The 18129-nt window shown below is 39.2% G+C and overlaps 2 protein-coding genes across 2 annotated transcripts in view; both read right to left on the bottom strand.

The window, feature by feature from the left end:
* Positions 1–1141: 1141 nt before the first annotated feature.
* rab11al (RAB11a, member RAS oncogene family, like) lies at positions 1142–12009 on the bottom strand. Its single transcript, XM_032519526.1, has 5 exons — positions 11657–12009; positions 8387–8582; positions 7412–7605; positions 4831–4911; positions 1142–2909 (listed from the first exon to the last, which is right to left on the bottom strand). The coding sequence occupies exons 1-5, from the start codon at positions 11694–11696 to the stop codon at positions 2770–2772; spliced, it is 651 nt and encodes a 216-aa protein (XP_032375417.1). The 5' UTR covers positions 11697–12009; the 3' UTR covers positions 1142–2769.
* A 2447-nt stretch (positions 12010–14456) lies between these two features.
* The window catches only part of rab25b (RAB25, member RAS oncogene family b), a 9166-nt gene continuing 5493 nt past the window's right edge, over positions 14457–18129 (bottom strand). Inside the window, exons 3-5 of the mRNA XM_032519311.1 lie at positions 16031–16224; positions 15666–15746; positions 14457–15042 (exon numbers count right to left, since the gene is read on the bottom strand). Coding sequence (XP_032375202.1) covers positions 14924–15042; positions 15666–15746; positions 16031–16224 — 394 coding nt within the window. The 3' untranslated portion in view covers positions 14457–14923. The remainder of the gene's footprint in view (positions 15043–15665; positions 15747–16030; positions 16225–18129) is intronic.

The following is an 18129-nucleotide window of genomic DNA, read 5'->3' on the forward strand; positions in this document are numbered from 1 at the left end:
CTATGTAACTTGATGCACACATATACACACACACACAACAGGTTCATTAACGTACTAGCTTGCATGTATGTTGTATGGTCACTTAGAAAGGAGAAATGGTGCAGGTCCTGTGTTATCCTTTAACATCAGTGCACTTGTTTCTCCTCTGTAGATTTTCATAGTTGGAGTCTCTTTGGAAACTGAAAAAGTTGACGTCGGTTTGGAGCCAGTCAAAGAGACCATTTCAGTCCCCACATCAAAGTTGGATTTTATATTCTCAGTTACCGGTTGGTGATGAAAAACCGTTTGCACCTCATATGAATTAACTTGAAGTTTGTGTACGAGTTGATACGGATAAGAAAAACTTGACAAAAACACTACAATGGCACATTTTCTGATGCACGTAAAGGATGGGGACTGAAGTGGCGCTGGCTGGTGAAACTCGCAACCTTTTCCAAAGAGGCCACTACAGTCTGACAGTTTGTCTTTGGTAGCGTTTCCAATTTTTTTCCAGCACAGTAGAGGTGTTTCATACCGGTCTAATAGTGGTTGTAGTGCATTAGCTTTTGGGCCAGCATCAGCTGGCGTTAGTTTCTGGTTTCTCTGTGAACAGTGAAAGAGGGTTGCCAATGTGGCCCTCAGTGGCTGACCGTCAACTTTGATGGATGGAAAAAATAAATAAAAAATAAAATAAAAAGAAGTCTTTGAACTCTGTTACAGTATGCCATGCCCTTACAAGGTATGTCATATTGCAGGTTTATTTGTTATAGCACATGTTTTTTTTGTGAACTACATTTTTTGGAGACATTTTTATTATTATTATTATTGTATCTGCGCCATGTTAGTTCTGGTTCTTTGTTATTTTTCCAAGATTCAAGATGTATTGTAAATGTTTCTAATAAAACAAAAATGAAATGATCTCCAATTGAAACCAATTGCATTTTTTGTTTAAAAAAAGGTTTGTATGGCTAAATTGATCCTTTCATGACGATGTCTACTCCTATTTTAATCTCATTGATCAGAGGCACTATCATTATTAAATTACAGTGGACATTCAGACTAAATATAATTTAATCCTGCCCTTACCCAGATTCATTAATAAAAAAGCCAGCAATTTGCAGCCTTTAGTGCTTAAAAACATCTTAAGAGACATAAGAAGAGGCAGACTATAACAAATGAGATTTATTTATACATATGCAGTCCAAATATACATATATTAGAATAAATGTTTAAAAAGCCCTAACCTACACCACCCAGTTTAAGACAGTGTTGAAGTGGAAACATAAACCAAGATAAACACCATCTGTGAGCATAACCTTTGGAAATAATTAGGCCCCTCTAACACTACCATCCTTTCACCTTTTCCTCATCTATTAAACTATTAGATCCTAACAAACCCAATCCTGGCTCCTGAATACAACCGCCGCCCCCTTCACAGGAAATACAGACAAGTGAGAGCGAGGGCAGACCTCAGGGAGATCCCAGAAGCCAGAGTCCTGTTCCAGTTACATACAGTGTAGAGAGAGACAGAGAGGAGTAGGTAGCAGGCAGTGGAGGATTTCACTTACAGTAAAACAAGCCATCTCGGGTGCATCAGAGACCACAGGAGCAGGGCAGGGCTGAGTGCCCTCACTACCTCATCCCCTGAAACATTATCCATCTATCTATCCCAGCAAGCAGCAGCAGCACAAGGTTGCCCATGCATATAAACCAATTCCCTAATCTCTCCCACTTCACCCAAAGGTTCAGGGCAGAGGTGAAACAGGCATCAAAAGAGACGATACTGCCACCCAACCGACTTGTGATGCAGTTAACCCATTATCTAGTAATGCAAGCTTTGCAAAGCGTTAACTCTAAATGAGATGGGATAGCTGCAAGAGCATGACTCATCTGTTGAGTACCAAGTGTGCTCAGAGCAGGAAAGCCTTCCAAACAAAGATCAAAAGCAATCAAAAAGAAATTACATGTCACTGGTAGGGAGCGATGTTATTGCTCTTTGTGGCCCGGTGGAAGACAACTTGAACCAACCAACTTCGACCAAATTCCAGCATGTGCGTTTAGGAAACATGACTTGAAGACTTTGTTTCTCCATTAGTGAGGGGTAGTTGCCCTTACAAGCTCCTTCACATAAATATATGATTTTGGGCAAGCGCTACCTTTGCTGCAAAGCAATGAAGTGTGGAAAACTAATCCAAATAGTGTTTAATTGCAAACCCTTTGGCCAAACAAGACATTAATCTAGTGTTCAATAAATATAGTAAGGGATGTTATTTTCTGAATATTATACATTTAGGGAAAATGGGAATGATGGTGGCCACAGAGGGGTAGCAGTTCAGTCTTTTGGATGTGGATTTTTATTGTCCAATATCCTGGTGGTGGAAAACTGAGAGAAAGCATTTACTGGCTTGTAAAATAGAGCTTTCAAAATAGAGGACTGCTTTCAAAGACAGAAATCGTGATGATACAAAAGGGACCACATAATGTGTTACATTTTTCATTAGATTGTAAAGCAGTTCTGAATGTGACCTCTTTCAAAAAGCTTAATGCACTGGGTATGGTGCATCACACCCATTTTCTTCCCCCCCTTCTTTACGATCCCTTGTTCACCGGTCTCCCTCTTCAACTGTATTAAGTTTTCTTAACCAGACAATAGACAAATCAACCCCTGTACAAGTGTCCTTGTGTGAAATGGTTATCTCTACCTGTCTCTCCTTTCTCCCTGCCTGACTCTGTCTATCTGGTTGTTTCTCCAAATGCCTGGAGGTGAAGGAGGAGGTCAGTGGTAAGGTCTCAGTTGCTCTGGCAGCAGACACCCTTAGTGGCTGAGTTTTGGGTGGGCTCAACCGTGATGGGCACTACGTTGGAGGCTGGTGAGAAGTCCGAGTCGCTTCGCCCTGACATCTGCCTCTGAGATACGATGTTGTAGATGGCTGTGATGGAGAGAAGGGTGAAAGGGAATGAGTTATGTGTAGATGCCTATAAAATCCAGTCAACAGTGGGCCATATTGTGATGAGGAAAAACGGCATGTCAAAACTGAACAACAATTGTTCTATCCAGACTCCTGGCAGCAGTTAAGGATTCTTTCCATCCTAAACTTGCATCACTATGTCATGTGGCAGTACCAAGTCTCATCTCAGGCATTCCCCATTGTTACAATTTGCAATGCAGTTTAAATTGAACTTGCAAATAAATAAAAATTACACATTGTGGGACTTGCATCTGTGACCCTGCATGCTCATGCTGGTAAGAAAATACAATAAAGTTACATATTCAGCAGAAAACAGCTGTTCAAACACACAGGTGAACTTAAGTGTTGTTTTGTTTTAAGTGGAGTTTATCTGTCACTAACATGGCTTAGATGCTACTGGGGTGGTCAGTTGATCAACCTCAGAGAGAGCAAAGCACGTCTACTGCAAACACCCCTCTGATTCCATGTTGTACATTGCCACTTTAACTCTACAGCCAGATGTGTAACAAAACAGCCCTGAATTAAAAACTGCTTATGAAGCAAGGTTTAAAGCAAAACAAGACGCCTGGTTGACTGTGTAGTGACACGTCAGGTGGTGAAACTATGACTAAATATTACAAACCCTACACAGCACCAACCGCTGCACATACTGTATATAATCCACCAGGATGACCCTCTCGGACCTAAAATCTCTCTGCTGCTGATATCTTTACATGTGACATCTTCTCTGCTCCACAGGGTCTAAAGTTCAGCGTTCACTGGCCTGCTAATGCACTGCATACTTCCTCTCTTCTCCTCCCTTAATGAGATAATTAGCTACGTTAGCTCAATGACGCTTGTTGGTTTGAAGTTTTTATGAATTGAAATGACTGATAAAGCTGTGGTGTGGGCAGAATGTCTCAAACGGCTCAAGTTGCTGCGTCTGGGAATTGAACATGGAGTAGAAGCAGAATATAAACAGTAAGTGGCGCATACTTGCAGACGGATAGCCCCTGGAGCAATTTAAGTGGAAGCACCACTCACTGTTGGATTGCCCCTTTAGTCACTCCAGGGGTTGACTCAGTCACAACAATTGCTTTTTTTTGTCCATGTTACCAAATCTCCAACATCAAATACACTTGTTGGTGTGGCTATATGCCTCCAGGGCACACTGCTCATAGACATTTACTTGAGAAAACATCTGTGAACAAGTATCAGAATTATTTTCTTTCTTTCTTTCTTTCTTTCTTTCTTTCTAGGTGCATCTGGTACATTGGGTCAAAGTGGATTTGTGACCATGAACAAAGACCATAAGTGGTTTGGCCATCTTAATAGGGGCTCTCACCAGGACTGATTGGCTGAGTGGCCTTTTATTGTACCAATTACTCATATTTTTGACCTTAGAAAAGATTAAGGTGGTGTTCTTGCCACAGACTGCACATCAGCTATGGGGATGGAGAACTGATATGTTGGATTGCTCTGCCATCTAGTGGCAGTTGATGGGTGATGTGTAAATCACCACAATCCAGGTGGAAATGTAACATTTTCACCTTTACACAACATTATCATTAGATGGCTTAGGCGCTTTAGATATCAGTGCCCTTCAGGATGAAATTCACTTTTATTCTAGAACTTTATTAAAACAAACAGAAAAAGGCAAGCCATAAACACACAATCTTTTAGTCCCGCCTCAAGACCCAGCTTTTCACCTCTGCCTTTCTGTAGCATTACACCCCCATTCCTTTTCATCTGTGGCTGAATCTTGTTTTGTTTTATTAGTCTTTTGCTGTTTTGCATTGTTTATGTTTTCTACCTCACCTGTAAAGCAACTTTGAGTCGGTGTAAAGTGCTGTATTAATTCCATTTATAATTCTTCTTCTTATTAAACAAATGTGAAACTCACCTGAGAGAATAGTCTGGAAAGCCAGCTCCACATTAGAGGAGTCTAACGCTGATGTCTCCAGGAAAGACAAGCCATGCTTCTCTGTAAAACACACATGCACATAATGCCACAACATGTTAAAGGCCTGCAATATTTTGAAGCTTTCATAACTACATTGAGCTGAGGTGCATTGTACTGTACTGGCATTAACACCGCACTGATTCAGGGATTGATTTCTTCTGCATAATGCGCTCACTCCGGGGTTCTCCCCAGTCATTTCAACTGCTTTGTGTTTGATTGCTCACTGTGTGAACTGCTTTGTAATTACAGAAAATCTAATAGCTTGTGTGACAACTGACTGGTCTGCTCTGTAAAGTATATTTAAAAACTGATGAAATGCAATACTGTTAGAAAGAAGATTCTAATGGTTTACATTCTGATCCAAAAACAATTTTAAAAAAAGTTGCTGGGATATACACATTCCATTAAAAAAAGGTTATACTACTGTAATACATATACAGTCTAACTACATTTGAACGCTATGAAATAGTCCCTTTTCACAGCAGACATTTTAAACTTCTCATAGAGAAAGCTCAGATGTCACTATTAACACTGGATTTGTTTCATTCCTGTGTCTCAGTGTGTCATGACAGTGAGCCAGGACTCTGAAACCGAAGCAGTGAAATGGAATTAAGCAATTATTCATTTTCATCATTTCCACCTGTGCTTTTTCTTCTGTGAAATATCAAAATATATTCCATTAAAAAAAGCCTATAACAAACAGTAAAGGACAAATTCCTATCAAAAAGTTGACAAATGTTTTTATGCTTACTTGATCTGACTAACAACCAAAAACACCCAAAAATGTTGGACATGGAACTGAGAGAAATTTCCCATTTGTGAAGAAGTGACCACTAAGTATTTGGCATCATAAGCTTTTACTTAGTAAATAATAAGAAAGCTGCAACGACTGGTTGATGAATTGATAAATCAATTGAGAAAATATTAATTGGTGATTTTTAAGCTTCTTAAAGGGGTGCAATACAGTTTTGGCCATTTCTTCGCTGATTATATCCAAAACAAAATGAAATGAATGTATCTATTGTTTACTTGTTTTGGTATTGGTACTTGTTTCAGTACCAATTACATATCACTGTAACTTTCCAGATTTGATCTTTCTTTGGAATCTGTAAAATCCAATTTGAGTATATAAATATTATGAACAAAAATATAATTTGGTATAAAATCATTAGGATCATAGGTGAGGGGATAATTGCCACACAGTGGCGCAAGGAAGACATCATCAGGAGAACTCATTTGTGGCATTACAATACATTTGCATGGACGTGTTCACCACATGGTCTCTGTGTAAATGAGGCATCATAAATTAGGTTTATGGTACAGAAAAACAAAACAGAATTCACTGGCAGGCACAAACGTTATTTATCAATCATTTGGAAAACCAATTTCTTTACTCTAAAATATGAACAGGACACACGTTCTTAACAGGCAGTCCTACCAAGAGTCATTTAAAAGTCAAAGCAGATGCAACACTGAATATGACAGAGGTCAAAAAACTCAAGGTCAAGAGTAAAAACGCTCGAAAATAGCGTCAAAGTGATGACAAAATTAAGGCTCACTGTAAAAAATTAAACCTGGTCTCAAACAAAGCATTGCAGTTCTCAGAGGACCAAGATAAATGGAGGTTTAATTAATTTACACAAAGTCATTTTAATTTACATATACTCCTTTTCATAGGTCCATTTATCCTGCTGTGTTGAATCAACGCTGTGAGTACATACCTAGGTACGTGGAGATATGGACTTTACACCAGACTCCACGCCGTAGTCTGACGTGCACCCCTTAAAAAAATGGTGACGCAGACCACAACAACTGTGATTGGCCAACTTGGCCGTGGCTTAATGGTTTTGCATTTCCAGTTTATCATTCTCCATAAAGAACATCAAGGAGAGGGTTAACTTTTCCTGCTACAGCTTTCCGACCGTAGTCAAAAAGCACAGGGGAGACACCTTGTTTCTCCCACTATGCCTCCAGAGTTGGTCCTCGCGCTGAAGCTAATTATCGTCACCTTCTCACTCGCTATACCACACACGCGCCTGCCCTGCTATTCTCTTAGTGATCGACAGACACACAGACACACAGACACACAGACATACAGACACACACACACACACACAGGCTATTCTCTTAGTGATCAACAGAGACACCAACGCACACATATAGATGAGAGATATATAGTGTATGTATATATAAAAAATATATATATGTATATATATATATATATATATATATATATATATATATATATATATATATATGACATTTGGTGGACATATATTATGTAAAATGTTATAACAGTACAAACTAAACTGAAAGGAAACTTATGACACAAATTTAAGTATTAATCAAATTCCTTGTTGGCAACACGCATACCGGTTTGTTATTAATTACTTAAGAACCTCATTAAAAGCAGCTGGGGTCTACCTCAGTCCATCTATGCCCATTATCACAGCTTTAACCTGGCAATAATCAGAAAGGCAGAGTCCTAGATACCACACACACACACACACACACACACTACCTGCAAGGGCCTTGGCCTCCTCTGTTGGCACCGCTCTTAAGTGGCGTAGATCACTTTTGTTTCCCACTAGCATGATAACTATGTTGCTGTCTGCGTGGTCCTGCAGCTCCTTCAGCCAGCGCTCAGCATTTTCATAAGTCAGGTGCTTGGCAATGTCATAAACCAAGAGAGCTCCAACTGCTCCACGGTAGTACCTGGACAAAGAGGAGTTGAACAGGACATAAATTGGAGTAGACAACATTTTCTTGTCAAAGCCTGTTGAATTCAGGATTCTTTGCAGGTGTGTCACATGGGCTCGGCCAGCTTTAAAGTAACAGTACAGCCAAAAAGAACTGCAGACAAAACTCAAAACACAAGTGAACACTGACTGACTTTCAGTTTTTTTAATTAAAAACTGGCTGCTCTTGCTTGTCTGCCTCCTCAGTGCCTGTGGGGGCTTGATACAGTTATATGCCAATGCCACAGGGGAGGTTACCTCATTGAAGTCGACAACTCAAAAAGAAATGTTGGGACGGTGACATGATCTAGATTTGAGGAAGAAGCTGTGATTAACAAAATACTTCCTGCACTAAGCATAAAACTGCAGTTTGCAGTGTTAATCAGTTCAGAATATCTCTTTCTATCTATTTTAGTTAGACTAAACTAAACTTATGGCCAAAGGATGGTTGGAGGTTTATTACCCTTAACCTACAACCCCAGTTATTACTAATGCACCCTAACTTCCTGTGACTGTGAATAACAGTTTTAACAAAAAATGGCACAATGCACATGCATGAGGAAGCAAAAGAGGCACTTTGAAGTTCCAATGCATCTATATCAACAAAATCCATGCGTGTATGTTTTTTTACAAAATATTGTAATCAAGCGAGCGTGTACTTGTATGAAGTGAGTTTACGTGCCAGTGTCTAGAAGTGAGTCAGTGCACAACAGTGTAGCGGTGCTTCCACTAAGGCTTAAAAGATGTACAATACTCACGCAGAAGTGATAGCTCGGTATCGCTCCTGTCCCGCTGTGTCCCAGATCTGAGCCTTGATGGTCTTGCCTTCTACCTGGATGCTGCGCGTAGCAAACTCCACCCCAATGGTGCTCTTGCTCTCCAGGTTGAACTCATTTCGGGTGAAGCGAGACAGTAGGTTGCTCTTCCCCACGCCTGAATCTCCAATCAGCACCACTACAGGAAAAAAAAAAAAAGTCACTATTGGTCACACTGTGTATTGTACACTTTACCTGCCAACAAAATGTTTTCTTTCTACCTAAATTCTTTTAACTGATTGGTACAAAACTATCTCATATGGAGAACAGACTACAAATTTCTGTGTTTGAGCAGCAGAGCATACTTTATGGCTGCAGCTGTAAAGGCACATTCATGGCAGACCTTTGGTGGAATAGTTCATTAAACCACAAAGAAGTTAGTGAACAAGATGAATTGACTTTTCAAAATTTAATGATGAAATTTAATATGATTCTTATTTTTATTAGATAGCCTGCCACATCAATGACGCATGCGTGTTGCTCCCTGCTGAGGTTGAGCAGAAACTCAGGGGACTTCCACTGAGCTGACAAAATATCACAACCAACTGCTCTTTTTAAGAAATACCCGCAGACCGAGAGCAGGTGAAACCACTGATTCGAAATATGAGACATACATTATACCACACGAGGCCCAGATTAATTTGTATAGGCCAAGTAAAGCAATCCTGCTGTTTTAAAGGCTATAGCCAATATAATTTAAAAAAACAACAACACACATTTAAACATCAACTGCTAAACTGAGCACTCACTCATTTGAGCTCAAACTCTGCTGAGGTTTGTGCAAATGCCAAGCACTTCATTCAAATTGCTTTAGTTAATATGGCCACCCTTTTAGACTTCCCAAACAACGCATACAAATCCCTGAAATCTGCTAAGATCCCTAGCAATGATTACACTGGGGAAAAGGCCTTGCTTTGGTTTATATTTAAGTGAGAGTTTTTATTGACATGGGGTGCAATAAATACATAAGTACATTTCCAATGTAGCAGTGAGCTGCTCTTGTAATGCTTAGAGTGTAATCAAGATGATAAAACAGACAGACATTATTAGGGTGTGCGTTTGTCAGAAAAATACTTACACAATTATCAGGTGAGTCAGTTTGTCAAAAGGAACCAACCACACCAACACACCACCCTGCTATTATGAAATAGGAACTTGTTGTGGAATGTTGAAATTGCATTAACAAACGGACCACTGTGTCTACACTTGCATTGAAGCAATACTGCTCATTCTAAAGGGAAACCCTGTCAAATTGTCCGTGGTACTATGGTGTAGCAGACACAAGTAAAAACATGTTCACATTAAGGTCTGGATTATTTAGAGTTTGAAATAATTAAAATATGGGGAACCTATGGGTCTACACATAACAACAGTGTGGCTCTCCTTCATACCTAAAAAGGTAACATTGTCATACTACATTTCGTCAAAGACAAAAGATCTTGGGCGGAGGACAAAAAACATTATGCAACCATTTTCAGGTGCTCTGCCATCAGACAGGTAATATCACGGTTGCATTACACACCCATTCGCTAAACTATTGTACGGTTTGCATTCTTCATTTTCTTCACAAGAAATAAAGATGCACTGCACCCAGTGATGTAGCCTAATCTATGACTGTCTAAAAGTATGACTGAAGAAAGGAACAACATAATAACTGAGAATCTGATAATGTCCATCTGTTAAGTCAGATTAGTTGATAAAATGATGTATTCTGAATCGCTGTAAATGGAATAAACGGTCACCATCACATGTCCAATTAAATCACTTCCATTTATGTGAAATTAAAGCAGTGTATAATTCTGGCTAAGGGTGACAATCAAACATATATATCTTCCATTAAAGTAAGATAATAACTTTCTTATTAGAGCTAATTTATTATTTATATGCGCATACATATTTTACCCTGTTGGGTGAAATGGGGTTTTAATCCAAATAGAGATGCTTTGTATAAGGCAAGTGAAGCAGTGAGTATGAAATGTCTAAAATGAACATGAGCAGTACAAAAACGCTTCAGCAGGATGACTTCCTGCACTAATGTCTCCATCACTAGGGAAAAGGTTTATGTGACTCACCAACAGCTCATACAACCTGATTCATGCCATCTAACAGCGAGGAACAAAAAAAATAAAATAAAAAAAGGTTGTAGTAACAAAGAAAAGCCACAGCTCTTTCCTGGTTTAACCAAAAGCCTAACAGGTAGCAGATACCTTATCAGTGCCCTTGTGCCGCTGCACATGATTCAGATAAATTTGCTATTTGGTCACCAGGAGTTGAGTCATTTTATTAGTGAGCAAGTAAGTAAATCTCATCTTCTCTATCTCCACACACACACACACACACACAACCACACCCACACCCACACACACACACACACACACACACACACACACACACACAGGTATTCCAGTTTGACCACCATGTTTGTTCTATATTTGAACAAACCATGGACTCATTTCCCCTTTGCTTATGAAATGGTACAACTAGGAACTGCTGTCCCAGATCCCACCCACCCCCCCCCCCCCCCCCCCCACCTCTCCCAAGGTATACAGTTACAGTTTCTATACAGTATCTTCTATACTAGATGACACATAGTGGGATAGTGCTTCTGCATATTATGGAGAATGTTAAAATTAACTTGTCAACAGGCAAGTGTGTGGATATCTATAAATGAGGCTAATAATGTATGTTAGAGTTAAGGTGGTATAAGAATTGGAGCAGGTGATAGCTGTTATTGAAAAGGGCCGAGACCTGTATGTAGATTTAAACTCCAAGTACAGGTACAAAACTAGTGGACCAAACTCCATTTATTCTCTAAGCACGTCTGGATGAGGGTTTTGATTTCTTTCCCTGCCACAGATTATGACCCCCTTGTTGACCAACTCCGCATCCTAACATGATTGCTTCATCGGCCTGCAAAAAGAGGACTCTACTGCAGATGCTGCTTAATACATAAGAGTATGTATAAGCTGTCTGGATGTTATAATAATATGGGTAAACGTCTGAAACACGATGTTGTAATTGATGTCCCTTTTCCAAGTTGCAGCTAACAGCAGGTGCCTTTGTCTCTAGCTAGGACTAATGTCGTACACCTTGTTGTTAGGAGGTCAATAACACGTCTAACATAACTCGGCATCAAATGACATTTGCTCACAGGTGAAGGCTTGGTGTCGAAGTTTAGCTAACTAGCTAGCTATAAGATTAACAGCTACTCACCTTTAAAAAGATAGTCATATTCGTCTTCTCTGTTGGTCATAGCTTCTTTTCTTCGGCGTCTCTACGTATTTAACTAACTTGAAGTCGAACAAACTTCGGTGTGATTCAGCTACTTCGTGACCGACAGACCACCGTTCACGACTTTAACGTTAGTTAGCCTCACGCGGAAGACGGTAAATTCTCACTCAACCGACAATAACGCTGTCTTACATTCAAAGTAAAATAATGTGACGATACCGTTGTTGTCAAGCATATAAACAACCAACCGCAACTAGTAGCAGAAAAAGTTTAGCCTCGTTTTCCTCACCCTCTGTCACTTGCCATCACCGAGGCTGAGACGTAACGTCAGTTTCTTTGTCCCGCCCCTTACTTCCTCCTAATGGTCAGTAGCTGATCGACACCTGTCACCAACGTCAACGTGATTGGCCCGCTGTGGTGTCGGTCATGATTTGTGCCTATTTGGATGACATATGCGGCCCCAAGACTCAACAGGTAATCGAGCCTAAGGTGAAATGCAACAATAAGCATGTCATACATTTTTTAAAGAAGGACATTTACTCCTAGAGGGAAAGCTTTTTTGGGACGATATTTTCGGTGGTACTGATTGACAGATTCTTAAAGATTGAAAACAAATATAATTTTTTTAATGATCCATAATCTAAACACACTAAAATATCATACTGGCATTCTAAAAATAAGGTAAAAGAAAACATATTATGAGTATTGTGTGAAAGAAGATAAACAATTGTTTTTAATGGCTCTTTAAAGTTTTATGTAAAGCACTTTGAAATACCCTGTGGCTGAAATGTGCTATACATACAAAGCTGCCTTGCCTTGCCTAAAAAGCTGTCAAACTGTACAGGAAACCTTTTATAGAAGAATGATGTAGGTTTTTTTTCCATCTTTTTTTCTCTCCTTACAGTAGGCCTATTTGGGGGGCAAATATGTCCATGTATTATACATTCATAAAAGAAATTTTTCTCTGCCAATGTAAAAAAAAAATATGCCCATTTTAAGTCAAAATAGTAAGTGTTTATTTATTTGTCAAGTAAATCTTTATCAATACAATGCAATTGATGACAAAAGTACAGAGAAAACAGGATTTAAAGATATCCAATGCAGACTTTAAAACATATACATTTTTTTGTCCTTTCTGACAAACATTCGTGGTATCCAGATGGATACTTAAAGTGTCATTGAATACATTGAAGTTTGGCTTTTGGTTTAAGAACTTGCTGGAGTGGACTTGGTGCTTCCTAAATTATTAAAACAGGTTGACAATGTCGCAGTCTTTGAAATTGACCTTTCCTACTCCCAACAACTCCCAACGCGTTTCAACACATCTTTTGAAAAAAGCACACAAAGTATCTCACAAAGTCCAACTTACTTACTTAGACACAAATCTTGTCAATGTAACATCTATGCATTAGTTTAATTACAATCTAAGATATAGATCCTGAAATGTGGAATATAAAAGCATTAGATATAAAGCCGTATTATCTAGATAAACAATTGCATGCATTAAATTGATTATGACAATTAGACATTATTGTATGTGTTATAATCAATAACACATCAGTCTAAACAGTACATTATTGGACAGTTTTTGGTATTTCCCACAATTTAACATTTGGCAGAAGTGTCCCTGAAACAGCTCACAGCCTTTAATGGGTCAGTGTGTATCTCATCAACAAAAGGAGGTTTCACTGCAGGTTTCACACACTGTTTTCAGATTGTTGTGCTCAGGGAGGAACTTTTTTGAATCATGACACAAACCGGCTGATATGTTGTGTTTGATAAAAGTCCATTGTATTAGTTTAACTCTATTTTTTCTGTCTCTTATCAGGCAAGCCACTAATTCCCCATAAAACTGACAGCTGGTTTGATTTTACTGTTATAACATTTGCAGCAGGAAGAAAAACACAATTACTTCCATGTGGTGGTGATGGCATAGTGGATATACCACATGCCTTTATTGTGGGAGATCTGAGTTTGATTCCCAATGCGATACATAAACCAATGTGTCCCTATGCAAGACACTTAACCCTAGTTTCTCCATAGGCGTGCAACCTCTGATATATAGCAATTGTAAGTTGCTTTGGAGAAAAGCCTCAGCTAAATGACATGTACTGTAATGTTCCATATGTACTCATTAATTGCATGACCTCAACATTCTGGCAGGGTTTAGCAACATTAATTGGACAGTTAATTGTCGCAGGAAAAAAAAGTATGCTTGAAAAGGTTTTATACCCCTGACGTATTGTGTCGAATGGAGATGCTACTGTACATCAGTACATCTAAACTTCAATTCAATTTTTGTTTCTATATCTTTGCATCTCATATGTTGGAAGTCTCCAAAATCTTTAGACCTCATAATGGAGTTTTTGTAAGGTTATGAACCTCTGCTGCAGCCAAACATTTGATGTGAAAGAGTTTGAAAAAGGCCCGGATCAGAGAGAGACCATGGCCAAATGTAGGGTGTATTATTTTGATTTGAAACTAGCATTTCACTTGAATTGAATCACATGCTGAGGTGGTAAATCTTACTATTTTGGTATTCCTAATAGCTACTTGAATTCTAGTTCAAGTATTCCAGTAACTCATGACAGTGACAGGGAGTCAACTTGATCAATATCAGGACCCTGAAAGGCTGAAACTGAAGCAGCTAAACAGAGTTCAACCATCATTCGTATAAATATTTACACCTGTGCTTTTCCATACTGGGAAATGTCAATATTTCTTCTGTGAACAAGACATAGCTTTTGTTATAGGACACAAATAACATGCAGCAGTCAAGCTCTCTCCATAAATCGTTTATTTCTCAACAATTTTGCAATCAGCCCGATCTGCGATCATCGGCTGGAGCACAAGCACAGCAGTGACAGCAAGACCCACAGTCCGCCAACCACCCAAAATAAAACAGTCATTTGCAATCACACGTGAACATGATGCTTCTACGTCACTCCAATTCTGTGCATGGATTGTAAATATATTATCTTACAGGTAACACGGTTAGGTGTTTCACTTTTGACCTATTTCACAGGGACTCTAAAAAGATTGACGTTGACCTCCAGCTACATTCATTCACATATATGAATCATCTTTTAAATACAACACACCATCATGCAGCTTGTACAACTTGTAAAACGGCCATTTTCAAAGTGACATCACTTAAGCAAGGACCATGTATGTTGGCAACCACGGTTGCCATGTCGACCCCCCCACCCCGCCCCTCCGAGGCCCCTGGGCTCCTGGAGGACCTTGTGATCAGATGTTCTTGCAGCAGGTCCTCTTCTCCTCTGTGTTTTCTGCGCTGGAGCTGTTTAGGGACACAGCACTGATAGACCCCCGAACCACTTCCTTACTGCTCACCTTCCTCTGAATCTCTGTGGCAGAAAATTAAAATGTATTATACATTGACAATTTGCTAGAATAAAAAGAAGCTGCAGTGTGTCCACAAGACTTGAGAGTAAAAAGTACCAATGCATAAAAAAAAAGCCATTATTTGATGATGCACAAATTTTGATTAAAAAAGGACAGCAACATTTAAAAAAATAAATAAACCGGCACTGTTTTTCATCTCCAACCAAAAGAGGTATTTCCTCCAAAAGCAGTGGAGTAAAAATGTCTGTCTCCGGAGTACCAAAGGCCATTTTATCCAGAACTTTTTCAGACCTAGACTTTTTTTCCCAAACCTCCAGAAGCTGAGGAGATGAAGGTCTGGCTATGTGAGGTTAAATCCAGGGTCACAAGATTGCCTTGTTCTAGCATGTTTATGGGAAAATGTGTGATCCTGTACACAGCATTGTATGTTTTGGATGGGAGGAAGAGATTTAAGGAACTAAATTAGAAAGAACCCACATACACACAGAAAGAACTGGGGCCAGGGGATGCTGTGAGGAAATCAACCGTATCACCCACACAGAATTTGCTTCTCTTTGTATCTCGACATGAACAACACACCTGCACAATGGCTAAAGTAGACGTGAAATACATTACAGTGAATTACCTGATAGGACACTGTTGAATGCTGCCTCCACATTAGTTGACTCCAAAGCGGACGTCTCCAGATACAAAAGACCATTCTTTTCTAGATAATAAAAATCAGCTATTTTAGTCATTTTATACATGTTATTTGTTAAATTCGCATTTGTAGTTATTTGGTTGCTAGTGTCACTTTAAAGCTGCATTCCCCAAATCAAAAAATGTTACTGTTGATCTTCAATCAATGAATAGAAATTGAATGTGCTGTTTGGTGAGCAGACTAATTTTCATTCTCTACAATCAAAATAAGTTCAGTTTCCATTAACCACTTATGAACAATGAACATACAAACCCTATGGTTTTCAGAGGTAAAAGTTGTTGACGTTGTACCTGCATAGTCTTTAGCCTCCTCGTTGGGCACAGATCTCTCTGACTCCAGGTCAGTCTTGTTGCCCACCAGCATGACCACGATGTGGGGGTCAGCGTGGTCGTACAGCTCCTTCAGCCAGCGCTCAACGCTCTCATAGGTGAGGTGTTTGGTGATGTCAAAGACTAGCAGGGCTCCAACAGCACCTCTGTAGTACCTGTTCGGAGGAGATTGACTGTACACTTAATCCTTATGTGCCATTTAGTCCTTTTTTTTACTTTTGGGGACAGTGTGGCCCTGCCTGTGTAGTTAAATTAAGGTAATATAATATAATAAAATGGAAATAACTTGAACGAAGCTACACATTAGCAATCTAATCACACTAAAACTTGTAATAACCAATTTCTTTGGCCACGTGGGGGCAGCGGAAAAAAGCTTTAACCACATTATTTACATATCATCACCTTTAGGGTTGATATGGTAAACGTGTTGCCTATTTACACATTCAGAGGTTACAGAGCAACATCATCATTCATTTGGTGTCATGCTCTCGGCCAACTTATGTAAGTCCAATATTTATCGCTAAATGCTCACCAGTTACACAATAACTTTGTCTGTGTGCTGTGTGGTGGTGGGCAGCCGGCATACAGCAGGTTTTTAGTGGAACTAAACGGGTAAGTTGTAGGCCGAAAAACCAAAAGAAAAGATGCCATAAAGCTCTCCACAGCTGAGAGTGGCCGCATTCAATATACACACAGTCATTCGATCCATTGTTAAAATGAAAAAAAATGGATTTAAGCATTGCCCTATCGTCACTAAGAATAAGCAGTTGCTCCTGCTGTCAACTGAAAAAAAACGAAATGTCTGAAAACTGCTCTGAAGTCATGAACCAATCAATACTTCCTTCACAATTACATCTTTGCTCCCCTCTTCCAGCAATATAATTAATTCCGCTTTAATAGGTTTTAGCTGCTTGTTACAGCACAAATGGGAAATTCCTTGGGATTGAGAATTTGCGGACTGGAATAAGACGGCAAGTAATTACTGAAAAAGCCAAGGCGTCAGAAAAGAGCTAATCCAGTGGTGTAGCATATCCTCAAATTCGTCCATGTCTTAAAAATAAAATTGACACAGTTCTATTGTTTTAAAACCAGTTTTCACACTGGTAATCCTTCTAGTTTAATTAAAAAAAAGAATGAATCAGGAGCACCCACAGAACAGAGACACAAAGATCTCTGCTCTAACCAATTGCGTTTTGGGACTCAAGTGTGCAAGTTGGGAACAAGAATGTACTGGTTGTTAGGTGCCTGTCTTTTATGTGTTTTGGCTGATAACAGCAACACCTTAAGAAGCCAACATACAGGTTGCTCTACTATAGAGCAAGAAACCAAACATGAAACCTGATTTTAAAAACAAATCTCTAAAATCTTTATTTCAGAGTGCCTGCTTAAAAACTGTGAATGTTTAAAAAGAAGTGCAATTGTCTACTCAGTGCATCTGCTAGCACAACATACATTTATGTTACCTCAGTTCTAACTCATTACACATAAGGGAAATACACACCTTGTTCCTAAAAGTTGCTGTAGTTCTTCATGAACAAACACAACACTTTATTAGTCACAAAGGAATGATGCAGTATGAACCATCAAGATCTCCACTAGTTAAGACTTTTAGGCAGTTTAGAGTTACTATGTGTTACGTTCACACATCACAAACTGTTTCCAAGCAGTTGTACGTACAGAAATTTGCCAATGATGGCTATCCGGGGTTAAAGTACCCATATTATGCTCATTTTCAGGTTCATAACTGTATTTTGAGGTTGTACCAGAACAGGTTTACATGGTTTGATTTCCCAAAAAAAACATATTTGTTGTACCCCACGTTTTAGCAGCAGATCCTGTTTTCATCCTGTGTGTATAGGTCTCTGTTTTAGCTACCGAGTGAGACATCTCACTTCTAAACTATCTTGCACATGCGCAACAACTTCTTTTTACAACTTTGGTCAGTACAAGGCAGGATTAGTTGAGAGACTTCTTCTAAACGAAGGGCACTTGTGAACACCTGCAGAACAGGGACATGTAAGTAATTCTTTTGTAGATTATGGTGAACTAGTGTGTGTTGT

The sequence above is a fragment of the Etheostoma spectabile genome, chromosome 6 (genome assembly GCF_008692095.1).
Source record: "Etheostoma spectabile isolate EspeVRDwgs_2016 chromosome 6, UIUC_Espe_1.0, whole genome shotgun sequence".
NCBI lineage: Eukaryota > Metazoa > Chordata > Actinopteri > Perciformes > Percidae > Etheostoma > Etheostoma spectabile.